The sequence below is a fragment of the Oncorhynchus nerka genome, linkage group LG15 (assembly GCF_034236695.1).
Source record: "Oncorhynchus nerka isolate Pitt River linkage group LG15, Oner_Uvic_2.0, whole genome shotgun sequence".
In the NCBI taxonomy this organism is placed as follows: Eukaryota; Metazoa; Chordata; class Actinopteri; order Salmoniformes; family Salmonidae; genus Oncorhynchus; species Oncorhynchus nerka.
In genome coordinates this window covers 501,188-528,287 of record NC_088410.1, presented here as the reverse complement: position 1 = coordinate 528,287, position 27,100 = coordinate 501,188, and the positions used below count along the sequence as shown (strand labels likewise).

Here is a 27,100-nt window from a genome sequence, read left to right as displayed (position 1 = left end):
AAATGGTTGGTGATCCACTAGGAATGCCTTGTAGATGGGCCAGTGGATGAAATGGTTGGTGATCCACTAGGAATGCCTTGTAGATGGGCCAGTGGATGAAATGGTTGGTGATCCACTAGGAATGCCTTGTAGATGGGCCAGTGGATGAAATGGTTGGTGATCCACTAGGAATGCCTTGTAGATGGGCCAGTGGATGAAATGGTTGGTGATCCACTAGGAATGCCTTGTAGATGGGCCAGTGGATGAAATGGATGGTGATCCACTAGGAATGCCTTGAAGATGGCCCAGTGGATGAAAACCGACAGGTTGGTGATCCACTAGGAATGCCTTGAAGATGGGCCAGTGGATGAAAACCGACAGGTTGGTGATCCACTAGGAATGCCTTGAAGATGGCCCAGTGGATGAAAACCGACAGGTTGGTGATCCACTAGGAATGCCTTGTAGATGGGCCAGTGGATGAAAACCGACAGGTTGGTGATCCACTAGGAATGCCTTGAAGATGGGCCAGTGGATGAAAACCGACAGGTTGGTGATCCACTAGGAATGCCTTGTAGATGGGCCAGTGTATGAAATGGTTGGTGATCCACTAGGAATGCCTTGAAGATGGGCCAGTGGATGAAATGGTTGGTGATCCACTAGGAATGCCTTGAAGATGGGCCAGTGGATGAAATGGTTGGTGATCCACTAGGAATGCCTTGAAGATGGGCCAGTGGATGAAATGGTTGGTGATCCACTAGGAATGCCTTGAAGATGGCCCAGTGGATGAAAACCGACAGGTTGGTGATCCACTAGGAATGCCTTGAAGATGGGCCAGTGGATGAAAACCGACAGGTTGGTGATCCACTAGGAATGCCTTGAAGATGGTCCAGTGGATGAAAACCGACAGGTTGGTGATCCACTAGGAATGCCTTGAAGATGGGCCAGTGGATGAAAACCGACAGGTTGGTGATCCACTAGGAATGCCTTGAAGATGGGCCAGTGGATGAAAACCGACAGGAGAGATGTTCCTACTAGACTGGCTGTAATGTAACAACATGTGGAAAAATGGTTTTTCGTAGGGTTGTCCCTCGCAGGAATCGATCCTTGACGATCCTTGACGTTGCAAGTACCACGCTCTACCAATTAGGCCACACAATCAGATCGCACACAGTCATGTTGATGCAATGAAGTCAGCCAGGAACACCAATGTAAACTCCTAGCTAGAGGTCAAGGGTCATACCTGCAGGGTGAGAGACAGCTGTAGGCTCTTGGGTCTCTGGGGCTCTGCTGCGTTGACAGGCTTCTCATTCAGACTAGACTTCTGCTGCTGGGGCTGGCACAGGTCAGCTAGAAAGAGAGAGGAAGGGGTGAGAAAGAAGAGAGAGGAGAGAGAGGAAGGGGTGAGAAAGAAGAGAGGAGAGAGAGGATGGGGTGAGAAAGAGAGAGAGGATGGGGTGAGAAAGAAGAGAGAGGAGAGAGAGGATGGGGTGAGAAAGAAGAGAGGAGAGAGAGGATGGGGTGAGAAAGAAGAGAGGAGAGGATGGGGTGAGAAAGAGAGAGAGGAGAGAGAGGATGGGGTGAGAAAGAGTGTCCTGTACCTTTCTGGGTCATTAGTGGTGTGGTGTGGTAATCAGTGTCCTGTACCTTTCTGGATCAGTAGTGGTGTGGTAATCAGTGTCCTGTACCTTTCTGGGTCAGTAGTGGTGTGTGTGGTAATCAGTGTCCTGTACCTTTCTGGATCAGTAGTGGTGTGGTGTGGTAATCAGTGTCCTGTACCTTTCTGGATCAGTAGTGGTGTGGTGTGGTAATCAGTGTCCTGTACCTTTCTGGATCAGTAGTGGTGTGGTAATCAGTGTCCTGTACCTTTCTGGATCAGTAGTGGTGTGGTAATCAGTGTCCTGTACCTTTCTGGATCATTAGTGGTGTGGTAATCAGTGTCCTGTACCTTTCTGGATCAGTAGTGGTGTGGTAATCAGTGTCCTGTACCTTTCTGGATCAGTAGTGGTGTGGTGTGGTAATCAGTGTCCTGTACCTTTCTGGATCAGTAGTGGTGTGGTAATCAGTGTCCTGTACCTTTCTGGGTCAGTAGTGGTGTGGTAATCAGTGTCCTGTACCTTTCTGGATCAGTAGTGGTGTAGTAATCAGTGTCCTGTACCTTTCTGGATCAGTAGTGGTGTGGTGTGGTAATCAGTGTCCTGTACCTTTCTGGATCAGTAGTGGTGTGGTAATCAGTGTCCTGTACCTTTCTGGATCAGTAGTGGTGTGGTAATCAGTGTCCTGTACCTTTCTGGATCAGTAGTGGTGTGGTAATCAGTGTCCTGTACCTTTCTGGATCAGTAGTGGTGTGGTAATCAGTGTCCTGTACCTTTCTGGATCAGTAGTGGTGTGGTAATCAGTGTCCTGTACCTTTCTGGATCAGTAGTGGTGTGGTAATCAGTGTCCTGTACCTTTCTGGATCAGTAGTGGTGTGGTAATCAGTGTCCTGTACCTTTCTGGATCAGTAGTGGTGTGGTAATCAGTGTCCTGTACCTTTCTGGATCAGTAGTGTTAATCAGTGTCCTGTACCTTTCTGGATCAGTAGTGGTAATCAGTGTCCTGTACCTTTCTGGATCATTAGTGGTGTGGTAATCAGTGTCCTGTACCTTTCTGGATCAGTAGTGGTGTGGTAATCAGTGTCCTGTACCTTTCTGGATCATTAGTGGTGTGGTAATCAGTGTCCTGTACCTTTCTGGATCAGTAGTGGTGTGGTAATCAGTGTCCTGTACCTTTCTGGATCAGTAGTGGTGTGGTAATCAGTGTCCTGTACCTTTCTGGATCAGTAGTGGTGTGGTAATCAGTGTCCTGTACCTTTCTGGATCAGTAGTGGTGTGGTAATCAGTGTCCTGTACCTTTCTGGATCAGTAGTGGTGTGGTAATCAGTGTCCTGTACCTTTCTGGATCAGTAGTGGTGTGGTGTGGTAATCAGTGTCCTGTACCTTTCTGGATCAGTAGTGGTGTGGTAATCAGTGTCCTGTACCTTTCTGGATCATTAGTGGTGTGGTGTGGTAATCAGTGCCCTGTACCTTTCTGGATCAGTAGTGGTGTGGTAATCAGTGCCCTGTACCTTTCTGGATCAGTAGTGGTATGGTAATCAGTGCCCTGTACCTTTCTGGATCAGTAGTGGTAATCAGTGTCCTGTACCTTTCTGGATCAGTAGTGGTGTGGTAATCAGTGTCCTGTACCTTTCTGGATCAGTAGTGGTGTGGTGTGGTAATCAGTGTCCTGTACCTTTCTGGATCAGTAGTGGTGTGGTAATCAGTGTCCTGTACCTTTCTGGATCATTAGTGGTGTGGTAATCAGTGCCCTGTACCTTTCTGGATCAGTAGTGGTGTGGTAATCAGTGCCCTGTACCTTTCTGGATCAGTAGTGGTGTGGTAATCAGTGTCCTGTACCTTTCTGGATCAGTAGTGGTGTGGTAATCAGTGTCCTGTACCTTTCTGGATCAGTAGTGGTGTGGTAATCAGTGTCCTGTACCTTTATGGATCAGTAGTGGTGTGGTAATCAGTGTCCTGTACCTTTCTGGATCAGTAGTGGTGTGGTAATCAGTGTCCTGTACCTTTCTGGATCAGTAGTGGTAATCAGTGTCCTGTACCTTTCTGGATCAGTTGTGGTGTGGTAATCAGTGTCCTGTACCTTTCTGGATCAGTAGTGGTGTGGTGTGGTAATCAGTGTCCTGTACCTTTCTGGATCAGTAGTGGTGTGGTAATCAGTGTCCTGTACCTTTCTGGATCAGTAGTGGTGTGGTAATCAGTGTCCTGTACCTTTCTGGATCCGTAGTGGTGTGGTAATCAGTGTCCTGTACCTTTCTGGATCAGTAGTGGTGTGGTAATCAGTGTCCTGTACCTTTCTGTGGTTTGGTTGCCTTGGCGACATGTTTCATGACCACACTCTCCAGCCCCTTCCTTATGGACTTGGGGGAGGCGGAGACTAAGCCAAGCTCCTCCCAGCTCTCTGACATCTTCTGCTCCACCTTCTCGTCCTCCGCCGCTCGGCCCGCGCGTTCTATCAACTACAGACACATTATAAACCTGCACGTTCTATCAACTACAGACACATTATAAACCTGCACGTTCTATCAACTACAGACACATTATAAACCTGCACGTTGTATCAACTACAGACACATTATAAACCTGCACGTTGTATCAACTACAGACACATTATAAACCTGCACGTTGTATCAACACAGACACATTATAAACCTGCACGTTCTATCAACTACAGACACATTATAAACCTGCACGTTGTATCAACTACAGACACATTATAAACCTGCACGTTGTATCAACTACAGACACATTATAAACCTGCACGTTGTATCAACTACAGACACATTATAAACCTGCACGTTGTATCAACTACAGACACATTATAAACCTGCACGTTCTATCAACTACAGACACATTATAAACCTGCACGTTCTATCAACTACAGACACATTATAAACCTGCACGTTGTCAACTACAGACACATTATAAACCTGCACGTTCTATCAACTACAGACACATTATAAACCTGCACGTTGTATCAACTACAGACACATTATAAACCTGCACGTTGTATCAACTACAGACACATTATAAACCTGCACGTTGTATCAACTACAGACACATTATAAACCTGCACGTTGTATCAACTACAGACACATTATAAACCTGCACGTTCTATCAACTAAGACACATTATAAACCTGATCAACTATAAAACCTGCACGTTGTATCAACTACAGACACATTATAAACCTGCACGTTGTATCAACTACAGACACATTATAAACCTGCACGTTGTATCAACTACAGACACACATTATAAACCTGCACGTTCTATCAACTACAGACACATTATAAACCTGCACGTTGTATCAACTACAGACACATTATAAACCTGCACGTTCTATCAACTACAGACACATTATAAACCTGCACGTTGTATCAACTACAGACACATTATAAACCTGCCGCGTTGTATCAACTACAGACACATTATAAACCTGCACGTTGTATCAACTACAGACACATTATAAACCTGCACGTTCTATCAACTACAGACACATTATAAACCTGCACGTTGTATCAACTACAGACACATTATAAACCTGCACGTTGTATCAACTACAGACACATTATAAACCTGCACGTTCTATCAACTACAGACACATTATAAACCTGCACGTTGTATCAACTACAGACACATTATAAACCTGCACGTTGTATCAACTACAGACACATTATAAACCTGCACGTTGTATCAACTACAGACACATTATAAACCTGCACGTTGTATCAACTACAGACACATTATAAACCTGCACGTTGTATCAACTACAGACACATTATAAACCTGCACGTTGTATCAACTACAGACACATTATAAACCTGCACGTTCTATCAACTACAGACACATTATAAACCTGCACGTTGTATCAACTACAGACACATTATAAACCTGCACGTTCTATCAACTACAGACACATTATAAACCTGCACGTTCTATCAACTACAGACACATTATAAACACATTATAAACCTGCACGTTCTATCAACTACAGACACATTATAAACCTGCACGTTCTATCAACTACAGACACATTATAAACCTGACACATTATAAACCTGCACGTTCTATCAACTACAGACACATTATAAACCTGCACGTTCTATCAACTCAGACACATTATAAACCTGCACGTTCTAGACACACATTATAAACCTGCACGTTCTATCAACTACAGACACATTATAAACCTGCACGTTCTATCAACTACAGACACATTATAAACCTGCACGTTGTATCAACTACAGACACATTATAAACCTGCACGTTCTATCAACTACAGACACATTATAAACCTGCACGTTGTATCAACTACAGACACACATTATAAACCTGCACGTTCTATCAACTACAGACACATTATAAACCTGCACATTATAAACCAGACACATTATACGTTGTATCAACTACAGACACATTATAAACCTGCACGTTCTATCAACTACAGACACATTATAAACCTGCACGTTCTATCAACTACAGACACATTATAAACCTGCATTGTATCAACTACAGACACATTATAAACCTGCACGTTGTATCAACTACAGACACATTATAAACCTGCACGTTCTATCAACTACAGACACATTATAAACCTGCACGTTGTATCAACTACAGACACATTATAAACCTGCACGTTGTATCAACTACAGACACATTATAAACCTGCACGTTCTATCAACTACAGACACATTATAAACCTGCACGTTCTATCAACTACAGACACATTATAAACCTGCACGTTGTATCAACTACAGACACATTATAAACCTGCACGTTCTATCAACTACAGACACATTATAAACCTGCACGTTGTATCAACTACAGACACATTATAAACCTGCACGTTCTATCAACTACAGACACATTATAAACCTGCACGTTGTATCAACTACAGACACATTATAAACCTGCACGTTGTATCAACTACAGACACATTATAAACCTGCACGTTGTATCAACTACAGACACATTATAAACCTGCACGTTGTATCAACTACAGACACATTATAAACCTGCACGTTCTATCAACTACAGACACATTATAAACCTGCACGTTGTATCAACTACAGACACATTATAAACCTGCACGTTCTATCAACTTACAGACAACATTATAAACCTGCACGTTCTATCAACTACAGACACATTATAAACCTTATAAACCTGTTGTATCAACTACAGACACATTATAAACCTGCACGTTCTATCAACTACAGACACATTATAAACCTGCACGTTGTATCAACTACAGACACATTATAAACCTGCACGTTGTATCAACTACAGACACATTATAAACCTGCACGTTGTATCAACTACAGACACATTATAAACCTGCACGTTGTATCAACTACAGACACATTATAAACCTGCACGTTGTATCAACTACAGACACATTATAAACCTGCACGTTGTATCAACTACAGACACATTATAAACCTGCACGTTGTATCAACTACAGACACATTATAAACCTGCACGTTGTATCAACTACAGACACATTATAAACCTGCACGTTGTATCAACTACAGACACATTATAAACCTGCACGTTGTATTATAAAACCTGCACGTTGTATCAACTACAGACACATTATAAACCTGCACGTTGTATCAACTACAGACACATTATAAACCTGCACGTTGTATCAACTACAGACACATTATAAACCTGCACGTTGTATCAACTACAGACACATTATAAACCTGCACGTTCTATCAACTACAGACACATTATAAACCTGCACGTTGTATCAACTTATAAACAGACAACTACAGACACATTATAAACCTGCACGTTGTATCAACTACAGACACATTATAAACCTGCACGTTCTATCAACTACAGACACATTATAAACCTGCACGTTGTATCAACTACAGACACATTATAAACCTGCACGTTGTATCAACTACAGACACATTATAAACCTGCACGTTGTATCAACTACAGACACATTATAAACCTGCACGTTGTATCAACTACAGACACATTATAAACCTGCACGTTGTATCAACTACAGACACATTATAAACCTGCACGTTGTATCAACTACAGACACATTATAAACCTGCACGTTGTATCAACTACAGACACATTATAAACCTGCACGTTGTATCAACTACAGACACATTATAAACCTGCACGTTGTATCAACTACAGACACATTATAAACCTGCACGTTGTATCAACTACAGACACATTATAAACCTGCACGTTGTATCAACTACAGACACATTATAAACCTGCACGTTGTATCAACTACAGACACATTATAAACCTGCATCAACTACAGTTGTATCAACTACAGACACATTATAAACCTGCACGTTGTATCAACTACAGACACATTATAAACCTGCACGTTCTATCAACTACAGACACATTATAAACCTGCACGTTGTATCAACTTACAGACACACAGACACATTATAAACCTGCACGTTGTATCAACTACAGACACATTATAAACCTGCACGTTGTATCAACTACAGACACATTATAAACCTGCACGTTGTATCAACTACAGACACATTATAAACCTGCACGTTCTATCAACTACAGACACATTATAAACCTGCACGTTGTATCAACTACAGACACATTATAAACCTGCACGTTGTATCAACTACAGACACATTATAAACCTGCACGTTCTATCAACTACAGACACATTATAAACCTGCACGTTGTATCAACTACAGACACATTATAAACCTGCACGTTGTATCAACTACAGACACATTATAAACCTGCACGTTGTATCAACTACAGACACATTATAAACCTGCACGTTGTATCAACTACAGACACATTATAAACCTGCACGTTGTATCAACTACAGACACATTATAAACCTGCACGTTGTATCAACTACAGACACATTATAAACCTGCACGTTGTATCAACTACAGACACATTATAAACCTGCACGTTCTATCAACTACAGACACATTATAAACCTGCACGTTCTATCAACTACAGACACATTATAAACCTGCACGTTGTATCAACTACAGACACATTATAAACCTGCACGTTCTATCAACTACAGACACATTATAAACCTGCACGTTCTATCAACTACAGACACATTATAAACCTGCACGTTCTATCAACTACAGACACATTATAGACCTGCACGTTCTATCAACTACAGACACATTATAAACCTGCACGTTCTATCAACTACAGACACATTATAAACCAGACACATTATAGACCTGCACGTTCTATCAACTACAGACACATTATAAACCTGCACGTTCTATCAACTACAGACACATTATAAACCTGCACGTTCTATCAACTACAGACACATTATAAACCTGCACGTTCTATCAACTACAGACACATTATAAACCTGCACGTTGTATCAACTACAGACACATTATAAACCTGCACGTTCCATCAACTACAGACACACATTATAAACCTGCACGTTGTATCAACTACAGACACATTATAAACCTGCACGTTGTATCAACTACAGACACACATTATAAACCTGCACGTTGTATCAACTACAGACACATTATAAACCTGCACGTTCTATCAACTACAGACACATTATAAACCTGCACGTTGTATCAACTACAGACACATTATAAACCTGCACGTTGTATCAACTACAGACACATTATAAACCTGCACGTTCTATCAACTACAGACACATTATAAACCTGCACGTTCTATCAACTACAGACACATTATAAACCTGCACGTTGTATCAACTACAGACACATTATAAACCTGCACGTTGTATCAACTACAGACACATTATAAACCTGCACGTTGTATCAACTACAGACACATTATAAACCTGCACGTTAAACTATCAACTACAGACACATTATAAACCTGCACGTTGTATCAACTACAGACACATTATAAACCTGCACGTTCTATCAACTACAGACACATTATAAACCTGCACGTTGTATCAACTACAGACACATTATAAACCTGCACGTTCTATCAACTACAGACACATTATAAACCTGCACGTTGTATCAACTACAGACACATTATAAACCTGCACGTTCTATCAACTACAGACACATTATAAACCTGCACGTTCTATCAACTACAGACACATTATAAACCTGCACGTTGTATCAACTACAGACACATTATAAACCTGCACGTTGTATCAACTACAGACACATTATAAACCTGCACGTTGTAAACCTCAACTATCAACTAGACACATTATAAACCTGCACGTTCTATCAACTACAGACACATTATAAACCTGCACGTTCTATCAACTACAGACACATTATAAACCTGCACGTTGTATCAACTACAGACACATTATAAACCTGCACGTTGTATCAACTACAGACACATTATAAACCTGCACGTTCTATCAACTACAGACACATTATAAACCTGCACGTTGTATCAACTACAGACACATTATAAACCTGCACGTTGTATCAACTACAGACACATTATAAACCTGCATTGTATCAACTACAGACACATTATAAACCTGCACGTTGTATCAACTACAGACACATTATAAACCTGCACGTTGTATCAACTACAGACACATTATAAACCTGCACGTTGTATCAACTACAGACACATTATAAACCTGCACACATTATAAACCTGTTGTATCAACTACAGACACATTATAAACCTGCACGTTGTATCAACTACAGACACATTATAAACCTGCACGTTGTATCAACTACAGACACATTATAAACCTGCACGTTGTATCAACTACAGACACATTATAAACCTGCACGTTGTATCAACTACAGACACACATTATAAACCTGCACGTTGTATCAACTACAGACACATTATAAACCTGCACGTTGTATCAACTACAGACACATTATAAACCTGCACGTTGTATCAACTACAGACACATTATAAACCTGCACGTTGTATCAACTACAGACACATTATAAACCTGCACGTTGTATCAACTACAGACACATTATAAACCTGCACGTTCTATCAACTACAGACACACATTATAAACCTGCACGTTGTATCAACTACAGACACATTATAAACCTGCACGTTCTATCAACTACAGACACATTATAAACCTGCACGTTGTATCAACTATGCGCTCTCTCACACACACAGGCCCTGTTTGAGCGCATAAAATCTGTGATGCATTGTGGGTAAATTGTGACTGACTTAAATACCTACAAAACGGTAATGAGTAATTATGATGCTATTTGATTTTTTCAGTCAGATGAAAGTCTCTCTCTCTCTCTCTCTCTCTCTCTCACCCTCTTGACAGCCAACGTAGCGATGCCCAGCACCGCAGCCCCTCCCACTCCCAGGACCAATCGGGCATTAGCCAGCAGGAAGTTTATCACCACGGCGATGCCCTCCTCGCCCCGGCTCCTCCCCCACCGGAAGTCCATCACTTCCTGTCCCGCAGAGTCACCTGATAGAAACAAGAAGCAGAGAGAAAGAGAGAGATGACTTTCCGTTTCTGTCGAGGGATGTATATGTATAGGCAGGGAGGTAACTTTCACTGGGAGAACCCCCCTCACTGGGGAGATGCCCCCCCTCACTGGGGAGATGCCCCCCTCACTGGGGAGATGCCCCCCCTCACTGGGGAGAACCCCCCCCTCACTGGGGAGAACCCCCCCTCACTGGGGAGATGCCCCCCTCACTGGGGAGAAACCCCCCCTCACTGGGGAGATGCCCCCTCACTGGGGAGATGCCCCCCTCACTGGGGAGATGCCCCCCCTCACTGGGAGAACCCCCCTCACTGGGGAGAAACCCCCCTCACTGGGGAGATGCCCCCCTCACTGGGGAGAACCCCCCCTCACTGGGGAGATGCCCCCCCCCTCACTGGGGAGAAACCACCCCCTCACTGGGAGAAACCCCCCCTCACTGGGGAGAACCCCCCCCTCACTGGGGAGATGCCCCCCCTCACTGGGGAGATGCCCCCCTTACTGGGGAGATGTCCCCCCTCACTGGGGAGAAGCCCCCCTCACTGGGGAGATGCCCCCCTTACTGGGGAGATGTCCCCCCCTCACTGGGAGATGTCCCCCCTCACTGGGGAGAAACCTCCCCCCTCACTGGGAGATGCCCCCCCCACTGGGAGATGCCCCCCCTCACTGGGGAGATGCCCCCCTTACTGGGGAGATGTCCCCCCTCACTGGGGAGATATACAGAGTGAGGGGGGGATGTGATACAGAGTACCAGTCAAAAGTTTGGACAAATCTACTCATTCAAGGGTTTTTCTTTATTTTTACTATTTTCTACATTGTAGAATAATTGTGAAGACATCAACACTATGAAATAACACATATGGAATCATGTAGAGACAGGAGGTGACAGGTCTAGGTCCTAGAGACTGAACCAGTCCCGTCAGTCAACACCAGAGATAGGAGGTGACAGGTCTAGGTCCTAGAGACTGAACCAGTCCCCCCACCAGAGATAGGAGGTGACAGGTCTAGGTCCTAGAGACTGAACCAGTCCCGTCAGTCAACACCAGAGATAGGAGGTGACAGGTCTAGGTCCCGGAGACTGAACCAGTCCCGTCAGTCAACACCAGAGATAGGAGGTGACAGGTCTAGGTCCTAGAGACTGAACCAGTCCTATCAGTCAACACCAGAGACCGGAGGTGACAGGTCTAGGTCCCGGAGACTGAACCAGTCCTATCAGTCAACACCAGAGATAGGAGGTGACAGGTCTAGGTCCCGGAGACTGAACCAGTCAACACCAGAGACCGGAGGTGACAGGTCTAGGTCCCGGAGACTGAACCAGTCCCGTCAGTCAACACCAGAGACAGGAGGTGACAGGTCTAGGTCCCGGAGACTGAACCAGTCCCGTCAGTCAACACCAGAGACAGGAGGTGACAGGTCTAGGTCCTAGAGACTGAACCAGTCAACACCAGAGATAGGAGGTGACAGGTCTAGGTCCCGGAGACTGAACCAGTCAACACCAGAGATTATAGAGACTGAACCAGTCCCGTCAGTCAACACCAGAGACAGGAGGTGACAGGTCTAGGTCCCGGAGACTGAACCAGTCAACACCAGAGATAGGAGGTGACAGGTCTAGGTCCTAGAGACTGAACCAGTCCCGTCAGTCAACACCAGAGACCGGAGGTGACAGGTCTAGGTCCTAGAGACTGAACCAGTCAACACCAGAGACAGGAGATGACAGGTCTAGGTCCTAGAGACTGAACCAGTCAACACCAGAGATAGGAGGTGACAGGTCTAGGTCCCAGAGACTGAACCAGTCAACACCAGAGACCGGAGGTGACAGGTCTAGGTCCCGGAGACTGAACCAGTCCCGTCAGTCAACACCAGAGATAGGAGGTGACAGGTCTAGGTCCCGGAGACTGAACCAGTCCCGTCAGTCAACACCAGAGATAGGAGGTGACAGGTCTAGGTCCTAGAGACTGAACCAGTCAACACCAGAGATAGGAGGTGACAGGTCTAGGTCCTAGAGACTGAACCAGTCAACACCAGAGATAGGAGGTGACAGGTCTAGGTCCCGGAGACTGAACCAGTCCCGTCAGTCAACACCAGAGACAGGAGGTGACAGGTCTAGGTCCTAGAGACTGAACCAGTCCTGTCAGTCAACACCAGAGACAGGAGGTGACAGGTCTAGGTCCCGGAGACTGAACCAGTCCCGTCAGTCAACACCAGAGACCGGAGGTGACAGGTCTAGGTCCTAGAGACTGAACCAGTCAACACCAGAGATAGGAGGTGACAGGTCTAGGTCCTAGAGACTGAACCAGTCAACACCAGAGATAGGAGGTGACAGGTCTAGGTCCTAGAGACTGAACCAGTCCTATCAGTCAACACCAGAGACAGGAGATGACAGGTCTAGGTCCCGGAGACTGAACCAGTCAACACCAGAGATAGGAGGTGACAGGTCTAGGTCCTAGAGACTGAACCAGTCAGTCAGGTCTAGGTCCTAGTCAAGTCACACCAGAGATAGGAGGTGACAGGTCTAGGTCCTAGAGACTGAACCAGTCAACACCAGAGATAGGAGGTGACAGGTCTGGGTCCCGGAGACTGAACCAGTCCCGTCAGTCAACACCAGAGATAGGAGGTGACAGGTCTAGGTCCTAGAGACTGAACCAGTCAACACCAGAGATAGGAGGTGACAGGTCTAGGTCCCGGAGACTGAACCAGTCCCGTCAGTCAACACCAGAGATAGGAGGTGACAGGTCTAGGTCCCGGAGACTGAACCAGTCCCGTCAGTCAACACCAGAGACCGGAGGTGACAGGTCTAGGTCCTAGAGACTGAACCAGTCCTATCAGTCAACACCAGAGACAGGAGATGACAGGTCTAGGTCCCGGAGACTGAACCAGTCCTATCAGTCAACACCAGAGACAGGAGGTGACAGGTCTAGGTCCCGGAGACTGAACCAGTCCCGTCAGTCAACACCAGAGATAGGAGGTGACAGGTCTAGGTCCTAGAGACTGAACCAGTCCTATCAGTCAACACCAGAGATAGGAGGTGACAGGTCTAGGTCCCGGAGACTGAACCAGTCAACACCAGAGATAGGAGGTGACAGGTCTAGGTCCCGGAGACTGAACCAGTCCTATCAGTCAACACCAGAGATAGGAGGTGACAGGTCTAGGTCCTAGAGACTGAACCAGTCCTATCAGTCAACACCAGAGATAGGAGGTGACAGGTCTAGGTCCCGGAGACTGAACCAGTCAACACCAGAGATAGGAGGTGACAGGTCTAGGTCCCGGAGACTGAACCAGTCCCGTCAGTCAACACCAGAGACAGGAGGTGACAGGTCTAGGTCCTAGAGACTGAACCAGTCAACACCAGAGATAGGAGGTGACAGGTCTAGGTCCTAGAGACTGAACCAGTCAACACCAGAGATAGGAGGTGACAGGTATAGGTCCCGGAGACTGAACCAGTCAACACCAGAGACCGGAGGTGACAGGTCTAGGTCCTAGAGACTGAACCAGTCAACACCAGAGATAGGAGGTGACAGGTCTAGGTCCTAGAGACTGAACCAGTCAACACCAGAGATAGGAGGTGACAGGTCTAGGTCCTAGAGACTGAACCAGTCAACACCAGAGATAGGAGGTGACAGGTCTAGGTCCTAGAGACTGAACCAGTCCTATCAGTCAACACCAGAGACAGGAGGTGACAGGTCTAGGTCCTAGAGACTGAACCAGTCCTATCAGTCAACACCAGAGACAGGAGGTGACAGGTCTAGGTCCTAGAGACTGAACCAGTCCTGCCAGTCAACACCAGAGATAGGAGGTGACAGGTCTAGGTCCCGGAGACTGAACCAGTCAACACCAGAGACAGGAGGTGACAGGTCTAGGTCCTAGAGACTGAACCAGTCCTATCAATCAACACCAGAGATAGGAGGTGACAGGTCTAGGTCCCGGAGACTGAACCAGTCAACACCAGAGATAGGAGGTGACAGGTCTAGGTCCTAGAGACTGAACCAGTCAACACCAGAGACAGGAGGTGACAGGTCTAGGTCCTAGAGACTGAACCAGTCAACACCAGAGATAGGAGGTGACAGGTCTAGGTCCTAGAGACTGAACCAGTCAACACCAGAGATAGGAGGTGACAGGTCTAGGTCCTAGAGACTGAACCAGTCCTATCAGTCAACACCAGAGACAGGGAGGTGACAGGTCCTCCTAGAGACTGAACCAGTCCTATCAGTCAACACCAGAGACAGGAGGTGACAGGTCTAGGTCCTAGAGACTGAACCAGTCCTGCCAGTCAACACCAGAGATAGGAGGTGACAGGTCTAGGTCCCGGAGACTGAACCAGTCAACACCAGAGACAGGAGGTGACAGGTCTAGGTCCTAGAGACTGAACCAGTCCTATCAATCAACACCAGAGATAGGAGGTGACAGGTCTAGGTCCTAGAGACTGAACCAGTCAACACCAGAGATAGGAGGTGACAGGTCTAGGTCCTAGAGACTGAACCAGTCCTGTCAGTCAACACCAGAGATAGGAGGTGACAGGTCTAGGTCCCGGAGACTGAACCAGTCCTGTCAGTCAACACCAGAGACAGGAGGTGACAGGTCTAGGTCCCGGAGACTGAACCAGTCCCGTCAGTCAACACCAGAGATAGGAGGTGACAGGTCTAGGTCCTAGAGACTGAACCAGTCAACACCAGAGATAGGAGGTGACAGGTCTAGGTCCCGGAGACTGAACCAGTCAACACCAGAGACCGGAGGTGACAGGTCTAGGTCCCGGAGACTGAACCAGTCAACACCAGAGACCGGAGGTGACAGGTCTAGGTCCCGGAGACTGAACCAGTCCCGTCAGTCAACACCAGAGATAGGAGGTGACAGGTCTAGGTCCCGGAGACTGAACCAGTCCCGTCAGTCAACACCAGAGATAGGAGGTGACAGGTCTAGGTCCTAGAGACTGAACCAGTCAACACCAGAGATAGGAGGTGACAGGTCTAGGTCCTAGAGACTGAACCAGTCAACACCAGAGATAGGAGGTGACAGGTCTAGGTCCCGGAGACTGAACCAGTCCCGTCAGTCAACACCAGAGACAGGAGGTGACAGGTCTAGGTCCTAGAGACTGAACCAGTCCCGTCAGTCAACACCAGAGACAGGAGGTGACAGGTCTAGGTCCTAGAGACTGAACCAGTCCCGTCAGTCAACACCAGAGACCGGAGGTGACAGGTCTAGGTCCTAGAGACTGAACCAGTCAACACCAGAGATAGGAGGTGACAGGTCTAGGTCCTAGAGACTGAACCAGTCAACACCAGAGATAGGAGGTGACAGGTCTAGGTCCTAGAGACTGAACCAGTCCTATCAGTCAACACCAGAGATAGGAGGTGACAGGTCTAGGTCCCGGAGACTGAACCAGTCAACACCAGAGATAGGAGGTGACAGGTCTAGGTCCTAGAGACTGAACCAGTCAACACCAGAGATAGGAGGTGACAGGTCTAGGTCCTAGAGACTGAACCAGTCCTATCAGTCAACACCAGAGATAGGAGGTGACAGGTCTAGGTCCTAGAGACTGAACCAGTCAACACCAGAGATAGGAGGTGACAGGTCTAGGTCCCGGAGACTGAACCAGTCCCGTCAGTCAACACCAGAGATAGGAGGTGACAGGTCTAGGTCCTAGAGACTGAACCAGTCAACACCAGAGATAGGAGGTGACAGGTCTAGGTCCCGGAGACTGAACCAGTCCCGTCAGTCAACACCAGAGATAGGAGGTGACAGGTCTAGGTCCCGGAGACTGAACCAGTCCCGTCAGTCAACACCAGAGACCGGAGGTGACAGGTCTAGGTCCTAGAGACTGAACCAGTCCTATCAGTCAACACCAGAGACAGGAGATGACAGGTCTAGGTCCCGGAGACTGAACCAGTCCTATCAGTCAACACCAGAGACAGGAGGTGACAGGTCTAGGTCCCGGAGACTGAACCAGTCCCGTCAGTCAACACCAGAGATAGGAGGTGACAGGTCTAGGTCCTAGAGACTGAACCAGTCCTATCAGTCAACACCAGAGATAGGAGGTGACAGGTCTAGGTCCCGGAGACTGAACCAGTCAACACCAGAGATAGGAGGTGACAGGTCTAGGTCCCGGAGACTGAACCAGTCCTATCAGTCAACACCAGAGATAGGAGGTGACAGGTCTAGGTCCTAGAGACTGAACCAGTCCTATCAGTCAACACCAGAGATAGGAGGTGACAGGTCTAGGTCCCGGAGACTGAACCAGTCAACACCAGAGATAGGAGGTGACAGGTCTAGGTCCCGGAGACTGAACCAGTCCCGTCAGTCAACACCAGAGACAGGAGGTGACAGGTCTAGGTCCTAGAGACTGAACCAGTCAACACCAGAGATAGGAGGTGACAGGTCTAGGTCCTAGAGACTGAACCAGTCAACACCAGAGATAGGAGGTGACAGGTCAGACTGAACCAGTCAAACCAGAGACCGGAGGTGACAGGTCTAGGTCCCTGAACCAGTCAACACCAGAGATAGGAGGTGACAGGTCTAGGTCCTAGAGACTGAACCAGTCAACACCAGAGATAGGAGGTGACAGGTCTAGGTCCTAGAGACTGAACCAGTCAACACCAGAGATAGGAGGTGACAGGTCTAGGTCCTAGAGACTGAACCAGTCCTATCAGTCAACACCAGAGACAGGAGGTGACAGGTCTAGGTCCTAGAGACTGAACCAGTCCTATCAGTCAACACCAGAGACAGGAGGTGACAGGTCTAGGTCCTAGAGACTGAACCAGTCCTGCCAGTCAACACCAGAGATAGGAGGTGACAGGTCTAGGTCCCGGAGACTGAACCAGTCAACACCAGAGACAGGAGGTGACAGGTCTAGGTCCTAGAGACTGAACCAGTCCTATCAATCAACACCAGAGATAGGAGGTGACAGGTCTAGGTCCTAGAGACTGAACCAGTCAACACCAGAGATAGGAGGTGACAGGTCTAGGTCCTAGAGACTGAACCAGTCAACACCAGAGACAGGAGGTGACAGGTCTAGGTCCTAGAGACTGAACCAGAGATAGGAGGTGACAGGTCTAGGGCCCTAGAGACTCAGTCAACACCAGAGATAGGAGGTGACAGGTCTAGGTCCTAGAGACTGAACCAGTCCTATCAGTCAACACCAGAGACAGGAGGTGACAGGTCTAGGTCCTAGAGACTGAACCAGTCCTATCAGTCAACACCAGAGACAGGAGGTGACAGGTCTAGGTCCTAGAGACTGAACCAGTCCTGCCAGTCAACACCAGAGATAGGAGGTGACAGGTCTAGGTCCCGGAGACTGAACCAGTCAACACCAGAGACAGGAGGTGACAGGTCTAGGTCCTAGAGACTGAACCAGTCCTATCAATCAACACCAGAGATAGGAGGTGACAGGTCTAGGTCCTAGAGACTGAACCAGTCAACACCAGAGATAGGAGGTGACAGGTCTAGGTCCTAGAGACTGAACCAGTCAACACCAGAGATAGGAGGTGACAGGTCTAGGTCCTAGAGACTGAACCAGTCAACACCAGAGATAGGAGGTGACAGGTCTAGGTCCCGGAGACTGAACCAATCAACACCAGAGATAGGAGGTGACAGGTCTAGGTCCCGGAGACTGAACCAGTCCCGTCAGTCAACACCAGAGACCGGAGGTGACAGGTCTAGGTCCCGGAGACTGAACCAGTCCTATCAGTCAACACCAGAGACAGGAGGTGACAGGTCTAGGTCCCGGAGACTGAACCAGTCCCGTCAGTCAACACCAGAGATAGGAGGTGACAGGTCTAGGTCCTAGAGACTGAACCAGTCAACACCAGAGATAGGAGGTGACAGGTCTAGGTCCCGGAGACTGAACCAGTCCCGTCAGTCAACACCAGAGATAGGAGGTGACAGGTCTAGGTCCCGGAGACTGAACCAGTCCCGTCAGTCAACACCAGAGATAGGAGGTGACAGGTCTAGGTCCCGGAGACTGAACCAGTCCCGTCAGTCAACACCAGAGATAGGAGGTGACAGGTCTAGGTCCCGGAGACTGAACCAGTCAACACCAGAGACAGGAGATGACAGGTCTAGGTCCCGGAGACTGAACCAGTCCTGTCAGTCAACACCAGAGATAGGAGATTACAGGTCTAGGTCCCGGAGACTGAACCAGTCCCGTCAGTCAACACCAGAGATAGGAGGTGACAGGTCTAGGTCCTAGAGACTGAACCAATCAACACCAGAGACAGGAGATGACAGGTCTAGGTCCTAGAGACTGAACCAGTCAACACCAGAGACCGGAGGTGACAGGTCTAGGTCCTAGAGACTGAACCAGTCAACACCAGAGACAGGAGGTGACAGGTCAAGAGACTGAACCAGAGACCAGAGATAGGTGACAGGTCTAGGTCCTAGAGACTGAACCAGTCAACACCAGAGATAGGAGGTGACAGGTCTAGGTCCCGGAGACTGAACCAATCAACACCAGAGATAGGAGGTGACAGGTCTAGGTCCCGGAGACTGAACCAGTCCCGTCAGTCAACACCAGAGACCGGAGGTGACAGGTCTAGGTCCCGGAGTCCAGTCCTATCAGTCAACACCAGAGACAGGAGGTGACAGGTCTAGGTCCCGGAGACTGAACCAGTCCCGTCAGTCAACACCAGAGATAGGAGGTGACAGGTCTAGGTCCTAGAGACTGAACCAGTCAACACCAGAGATAGGAGGTGACAGGTCTAGGTCCCGGAGACTGAACCAGTCCCGTCAGTCAACACCAGAGATAGGAGGTGACAGGTCTAGGTCCCGGAGACTGAACCAGTCCCGTCAGTCAACACCAGAGATAGGAGGTGACAGGTCTAGGTCCCGGAGACTGAACCAGTCCCGTCAGTCAACACCAGAGATAGGAGGTGACAGGTCTAGGTCCCGGAGACTGAACCAGTCAACACCAGAGACAGGAGATGACAGGTCTAGGTCCCGGAGACTGAACCAGTCCTGAGTCAACACCAGAGATCAGGTCTAGGTCCCGGAGACTGAACCAGTCCCGTCAGTCAACACCAGAGATAGGAGGTGACAGGTCTAGGTCCTAGAGACTGAACCAATCAACACCAGAGACAGGAGATGACAGGTCTAGGTCCTAGAGACTGAACCAGTCAACACCAGAGACCGGAGGTGACAGGTCTAGGTCCTAGAGACTGAACCAGTCAACACCAGAGACAGGAGGTGACAGGTCTAGGTCCCGGAGACTGAACCAGTCCCGTCAGTCAACACCAGAGACAGGAGGTGACAGGTCTAGGTCCCGGAGACTGAACCAGTCCTGTCAGTCAACACCAGAGACAGGAGGTGACAGGTCTAGGTCCCGGAGACTGAACCAGTCCTGTCAGTCAACACCAGAGACAGGAGGTGACAGGTCTAGGTCCCGGAGACTGAACCAGTCCCGTCAGTCAACACCAGAGATAGGAGGTGACAGGTCTAGTCAGACAACCAGTCCCGTCAGTCAACACCAGAGAGGAGGTGACAGGTCTAGGTCCTAGAGACTGAACCAGTCCTGTCAGTCAACACCAGAGACAGGAGATGACAGGTCTAGGTCCCGGAGACTGAACCAGTCAACACAGAGATCAGGTCTAGGTCCTAGAGACTGAACCAGTCAACACCAGAGATAGGAGGTGACAGGTCTAGGTCCTAGAGACTGAACCAATCAACACCAGAGATAGGAGGTGACAGGTCTAGGTCCTAGAGACTGAACCAGTCCTATCAGTCAACACCAGAGACAGGAGATGACAGGTCTAGGTCCCGGAGACTGAACCAGTCAACACCAGAGATAGGAGGTGACAGGTCTAGGTCCAGTCAACACCAGAGATAGAGACTGAACCAGTCCTGCCAACACCAGAGACAGGAGGTGACAGGTCTAGGTCCCGGAGACTGAACCAGTCCTGTCAGTCAACACCAGAGATAGGAGGTGACAGGAGGTGACAGGTCTGTCAGGTCCCGGAGACTGAACCAGTCCACCAGAGACAGTCAACTGACCAGAGACCAGAGACAGGAGGTGACAGGTCTATGTCCCGGAGACTGAACCAGTCAACACCAGAGATAGAGATGACAGGTCTAGTCAACACCAGAGATAGGAGGTGACAGGTCTAGGTCCCGGAGACTGAACCAGTCAACACCAGAGATAGGAGATGACAGGTCAAGACACCAGTCAGACCAGAGATAGGATGTGACAGGTCTAGGTCCCGGAGACTGAACCAGTCCTATCAGTCAACACCAGAGATAGGAGGTGACAGGTCTAGGTCCTAGAGACTGAACCAGTCAACACCAGAGATAGGAGGTGACTGGTCCCGGACTGAACCAGTCAAACACCAGAGATAGGAGGTGACAGGTCTAGGTCCTAGAGACTGAACCAGTGTCAACACCAGAGATAGGAGGTGACAGGTCTAGGTCCTAGAGACTGAACCAGTCCTGTCAGTCAACACCAGAGATAGGAGGTGACAGGTCTAGGTCCCGGAGACTGAACCAGTCCTGTCAGTCAACACCAGAGATAGGAGGTGACAGGTCTAGGTCCCGGATTAGTCAGGTCTAGGTCCCGGAGACTGAACCAGTCCTAGAGACTCAGTCAACACCAGAGACAGGAGGTGACAGGTCTAGGTCCCGGAGACTGAACCAGTCAACACCAGAGACAGGAGGTGACAGGTCTAGGTCCCGGAGACTGACCCCCGTCAGTCAACACCAGAGACCGGAGGTGATCAGTCAACTGACCAGAGTCAACACCAGAGATAGGAGGTGACAGGTCTAGGTCCCGGAGACTGAAGATAGGAGGTGACAGGTCTAGGTCACGGAGACTGAACCAGTCAACACCAGAGATAGGAGGTGACAGGTCTAGGTCCCGGAGACTGAACCAGTCCTGTCAGTCAACACCAGAGACAGGAGGTGACAGGTCTAGGTCCCGGAGACTGAACCAGTCAACACCAGAGATAGGAGATGACAGGTCTAGGTCCCGGAGACTGAACCAGTCAACACCAGAGATAGGATGTGACAGGTCTAGGTCCCGGAGACTGAACCAGTCCTATCAGTCAACACCAGAGATAGGAGGTGACAGGTCTAGGTCCTAGAGACTGAACCAGTCAACACCAGAGATAGGAGGTGACAGGTCTAGGTCCCGGAGACTGAACCAGTCCTGTCAGTCAACACCAGAGATAGGAGGTGACAGGTCTAGGTCCTAGAGACTGAACCAGTCCTGTCAGTCAACACCAGAGATAGGAGGTGACAGGTCTAGGTCCCGGAGACTGAACCAGTCCTATCAGTCAACACCAGAGACAGGAGGTGACAGGTCTAGGTCCTAGAGACTGAACCAGTCAACACCAGAGATAGGAGGTGACAGGTCTAGGTCCCGGAGACTGACCCAGTCCTATCAGTCAACACCAGAGATAGGAGATGACAGGTCTAGGTCCCGGAGACTGAACCAGTCAACACCAGAGATAGGAGGTGACAGGTCTAGGTCCTAGAGACTGAACCAGTCAACACCAGAGACAGGAGATGACAGGTCTACGTCCTAGAGACTGAACCAGTCCTATCAATCAACACCAGAGATAGGAGGTGACAGGTCTAGGTCCTAGAGACTGAACCAGTCCTGTCAGTCAACACCAGAGACAGGAGGTGACAGGTCTAGGTCCCGGAGACTGAACCAGTTCTGTCTCTGGTGTTGACTGACAGGCCTGTGTCACACTTTCCTTTCCCAGCTCTTACGTGACCGTTTTCTGTTGGTGTCCTATTTATCTCCTGCTGCACCTGGCAGACAGAAATAGCCTCAGCAGATCAGTCTGACAGAAAGCAGAGGCAGATCATAGGATGTCCCCTTGGCTACCCTGGCACTGGACGGAGCCCACGACTTCATCCCAAATGGCACCCTATTCTCTATGGGCCCTGGCCAAAAGTAGTGCACTATATAGGGAAAAAGGGTGCTAGGGGCCCTGGTCAAAAGTAGTGCACTATAAAGAGAAACGGGTGCTAGGGCCCTGGCCAAAAGTAGTGCACTATATAGGGAAAAGAGTGCTAGGGCCCTGGCCAAAAGTAGTGCACTATATAGGGAAATGGGTGCTAAGGCCCTGGCCAAAAGTAGTGCACTATATAGGGAAAAGGGTGCTATGGGCCCTGGCCAAAAGTAGTGCACTATATAGGGAAAAGGGTGCTATGGGCCCTGGCCAAAAGTAGTGCACTATATAGAGAAACGGGTGCTAGGGCCCTGGTCAAAAGTAGTGCACTATATAGGGAAAAGGGTGCTAGGGCCCTGGCCAAAAGTAGTGCACTATATAGGGAAATGGGTGCTAGGGCCCTGGCCAAAAGTAGTGCACTATATAGGGAAATGGGTGTAATTTGGGATTCAGACCAGTCTATTTAAAGACTGAGATGAGCTCCATTTGTGCAGGTCACATTATATTCCAGCTACTGTATATTCCTGGACCTGCTCAGATATAACAACCACCAACCAACTACCAGAAGCTTAAAGTCCAAACTCTCTACATATGTATCTGCCATGGACCATATTGACTTATTCTCCCTGTGTCAGTATGTGCAACCCGAGACACGTCGTCCAATTCCAAATTCCAGGCATCAGCTGAGAAAGGAGCTATTCATTCACCAAATGTTGACCCTTTTCCAGTACAATAACACACATCAACATAACGGGGGTCGATATATCTAACTCGCTGTAGCCATATCTATTGACAAGGTTAAGAGGACGTGTGTGATAGCTAGCTAGCTAGCCTGAGATAGTAGTTACAAAACTAATAGAGGTGCACCGTCTCTGTTTATCTCCCCTTCGCCCAGTGTTTAATTGCAGCTGGTCTGGTTAGGTGGGATGGGCGCGCCGTACATTGAAATGTTTGTTTTGAAACTAGCTAGGTTAGCTGGTTAGCAGTAAATCAACTATTCGTAAAAACGCTGTAATGTTACTGTGAAAAGACAGCGGCCCGGATCTCACCGCACATCAACATGGGCGGGGCAAAACGTTTGTTTTGCATCCGAACAAGACAAACTAGTTAGCCATGTAGCTAGTTAAGTTAGCCACCTTACGTTAGCAGGTTAAGTTAGCCACCTTACGTTAGCAGGTTAAGTTAGCCACCTTACGTTAGCTAGCTAAGTTAGCCACATTACGTTAGCTGGCTAAGATAGCCACATTAGGTTAGCTAGCTAAGTTAGCCACATTACGTTTGCTGGCTAAGTTAGCCACATTACGTTAGCTAGCTACAGCTGTTGTTATTATTTAGCTTAGCTGTTCGGGGACAACTCACCAATCTACAACTTCTGCTATATTGTATTCAAACTCCAATCCATTTTGTTAAAATAAAAATATAAAAGCACCGTTATTTAGCCGACTAGTCGACCATATCTTGTCTTTTGATTTTTCTGTCACCATGAAAAAGAACCGACGTCATACATAGTTACCGTTACCTAGGGTCGGATCCCCCCCGCAGACGTTACATGTATCACGTCATCGGATGGCATATAATGTTCTTAGATTAAAAATTAAAAATATATTAAAACATATTTTAAAAAATATATATATATAATGTTCTTAGATTTCAAAATAAATAAATATATATATCATGTTCTTAGATGACACGTAAAATACCTGTGAAGGTTGTAAGATCTGGCAGGCGGGACAAAAAAGCTGTTAGAATTGTAGGTATATGCATGTCCCTTAAGGTCCTTGTGTAATTGTAATATAATATTGTACCCCCTAACTCGATTGTCCATTGTTTGTAATCTATGTATGCTTGTGTTCCCTCGTGTGCTTTATGTATTGATTTGTTGTTAATAAAAAGGTCAGAGGAACACGCCCATTACATTGTCCATATAATTGACAACAGGGCGGACCAATGGCAGGAGACGTTATGTTCTGACGTTGACGTTTGGGGTCTTTGCAGCTGAAGGGGTGGGAGTTGTATTTATTTATATTTTACCCCAAAAACACGCATACATTTATTGTGTGTAAAACATAATTTAGTCGGAACTGGGACATTTCCGACCGGCTAACTGGTTGTTGTTATACATTTGCCTGCGTTCAACCAGTTAGCAAGTTGGACATTTCAGAGTTTCCTAGTATTTACTAGTACGTGAACGCGCTATTACCTTTTCAATTTGCGGAGAACATTAATTCGACCTGGTTTTGATCATTACTTACCGTATAATCCTGGGTTTTTCATCTTATTTTTGTTGTTGTTGTGTTTATTATGGATCCCCATTAGTTCCTGCCAAGGCAGCAGCTACTCTTCCTGGGGTTTATTATGGATCCCCATTAGTTCCTGTCAAGGCAGCAGCTACTCTTCCTGGGGTTTATTATGGATCCCCATTAGTTCCTGCCAAGGCAGCAGCTACTCTTCCTGGGGTTTATTATGGATCCCCATTAGTTCCTGCCAAGGCAGCAGCTACTCTTCCTGGGTCCAGCAACATTTTTACCTGTTATTTAAATGTGATTCTACTGCTGCATCAGTTACCTGATGTGGAATAGAGTTCCATGTAGTCATGGCTCTATGTAGCACTGTGCGCCTCCCATGGTCTGTTCTGGACTTGGGGGACTGTGAAGAAACCTCTGGTGGCATGTCTTGTGGGGTATGAATGGGTGTCTGAGCTGTGTGCCAGTAGTTTAAACAGACCTCTGGTGGCATGTCTTGTGTCTTAAACAGAGAGCTCGGTGCATTCAGCATGTCAATACCTCTTACAAAAACAAGTAGTGATGAAGTCAACCTCTACTCTACTTTGAGCCCGGAGAGATTGACATGCATGTCATTCATATTCGCTCTCCATGTGCATTTAAGGGCCAAGTCCTCTTTGTGGCACCAGAGTACACAGTAGATCAGTAAATCATTATTGTCAATATCAGTGTGTTTTGTGATGACTGAGCCATCTGACTCATTGAATGATGGAGCAGAGTTGACCCTTTTTGTCCTGCATTTCATTTAAGCTCCAAGGTTTTTTCACCGGTCAAGGGTCCCGTTGGGTTGAGCTTCAAACAGCTAGAACAGCTGCACACCTGGGCCTGTCACTCTCTCTGGGCCTGTCACTCTCTCGGGGCCTGTCACACTCTCGGGGCCTGTCACACTCTCGGGGCCTGTCACACTCTGGGCCTAGACCTGTCCAGTTGAGCCTGTCACTCTGGGCCTGTCCCATTGAGCCTGTCACTCTGGGCCTGTCACCCTGGGCCTGTCACTCTGGACCTAGACCTGTCACCCTGGGCCTGTCACTCTGGTCCTAGACCTGTCACCCTGGGCCTGTCACTCTGGACCTAGACCTGTCACCCTGGGCCTGTCACTCTGGACCTAGACCTGTCACCCTGGGCCTGTCACTCTGGACCTAGACCTGTCACCCTGGGCCTGTCACTCTGGACCTAGACTTGTCCCGTTGAGCCTGTCACTCTGGGCCTAGACCTGTCCCATTGAGCCTGTCCAATTCTCCCAGGAGTAGAACTTTACAACCACTAACTCTGGTCCTGTCCCACTCTGGTCCTGTCCCACCTCTCCCAGGAGTATAACTTTACAACCACTAACTCTGGTCCTGTCCCACTCTGGTCCTGTCCCACTCTGGTCCTCCCACTCTGTCCAGTCCACCTCTCCCAGGAGTATAACTTTACAACCACTAACTCTGGTCCTGTCCCACTCTGGTCCTGTCCCACTCTGGTCCTGTCCCACTCTGGTCCTGTCCCACCTCTCCCAGGAGTATAACTTTACAACCACTAACTCTGGTCCTGTCCCACTCTGGTCCTGTCCCACTCTGGTCCTGTCCCACCTCTCCCACTCCCAGGAGGTCCAGTCCACCTCTCCCAGGAGTATAACTTTACAACCACTAACTCTGGTCCCCCCTCTGGTCCTGTCCCACTCTGGTCCTGTCCCACCTCTCCCAGGAGTATAACTTTACAACCACTAACTCTGGTCCTGTCCCACTCTGGTCCTGTCCCACTCTGGTCCTGTCCCACTCTGGTCCCCACCTCTCCCAGGAGTATAACTTTACAACCACTAACTCTGGTCCTGTCCCACTCTGGTCTGGGAGTATAACTTTCAACCACTAACTCTGGTCCTGTCCCACTCTGGTCCTGTCCCACCTCTCCCAGGAGTATAACTTTACAACCACTAACTCTGGTCC

General features: G+C 47.8%; 1 protein-coding gene across 1 annotated transcript in view; it reads right to left on the bottom strand.

Annotated features, from left to right (window-relative positions):
- Nucleotides 1-24,760, bottom strand: part of mief2 (mitochondrial elongation factor 2) — a 52,485-nt gene extending 27,725 nt beyond the window's left edge. Inside the window, 4 exon segments of the mRNA XM_065000819.1 lie at nt 1,220-1,326; nt 3,862-4,027; nt 10,841-11,001; nt 24,594-24,760. Of these exon segments, the coding sequence (XP_064856891.1) occupies nt 1,220-1,326; nt 3,862-4,027; nt 10,841-11,001; nt 24,594-24,657 (498 nt within the window). The 5' untranslated portion in view covers nt 24,658-24,760.
- Nucleotides 24,761-27,100: the final 2,340 nt, after the last annotated feature.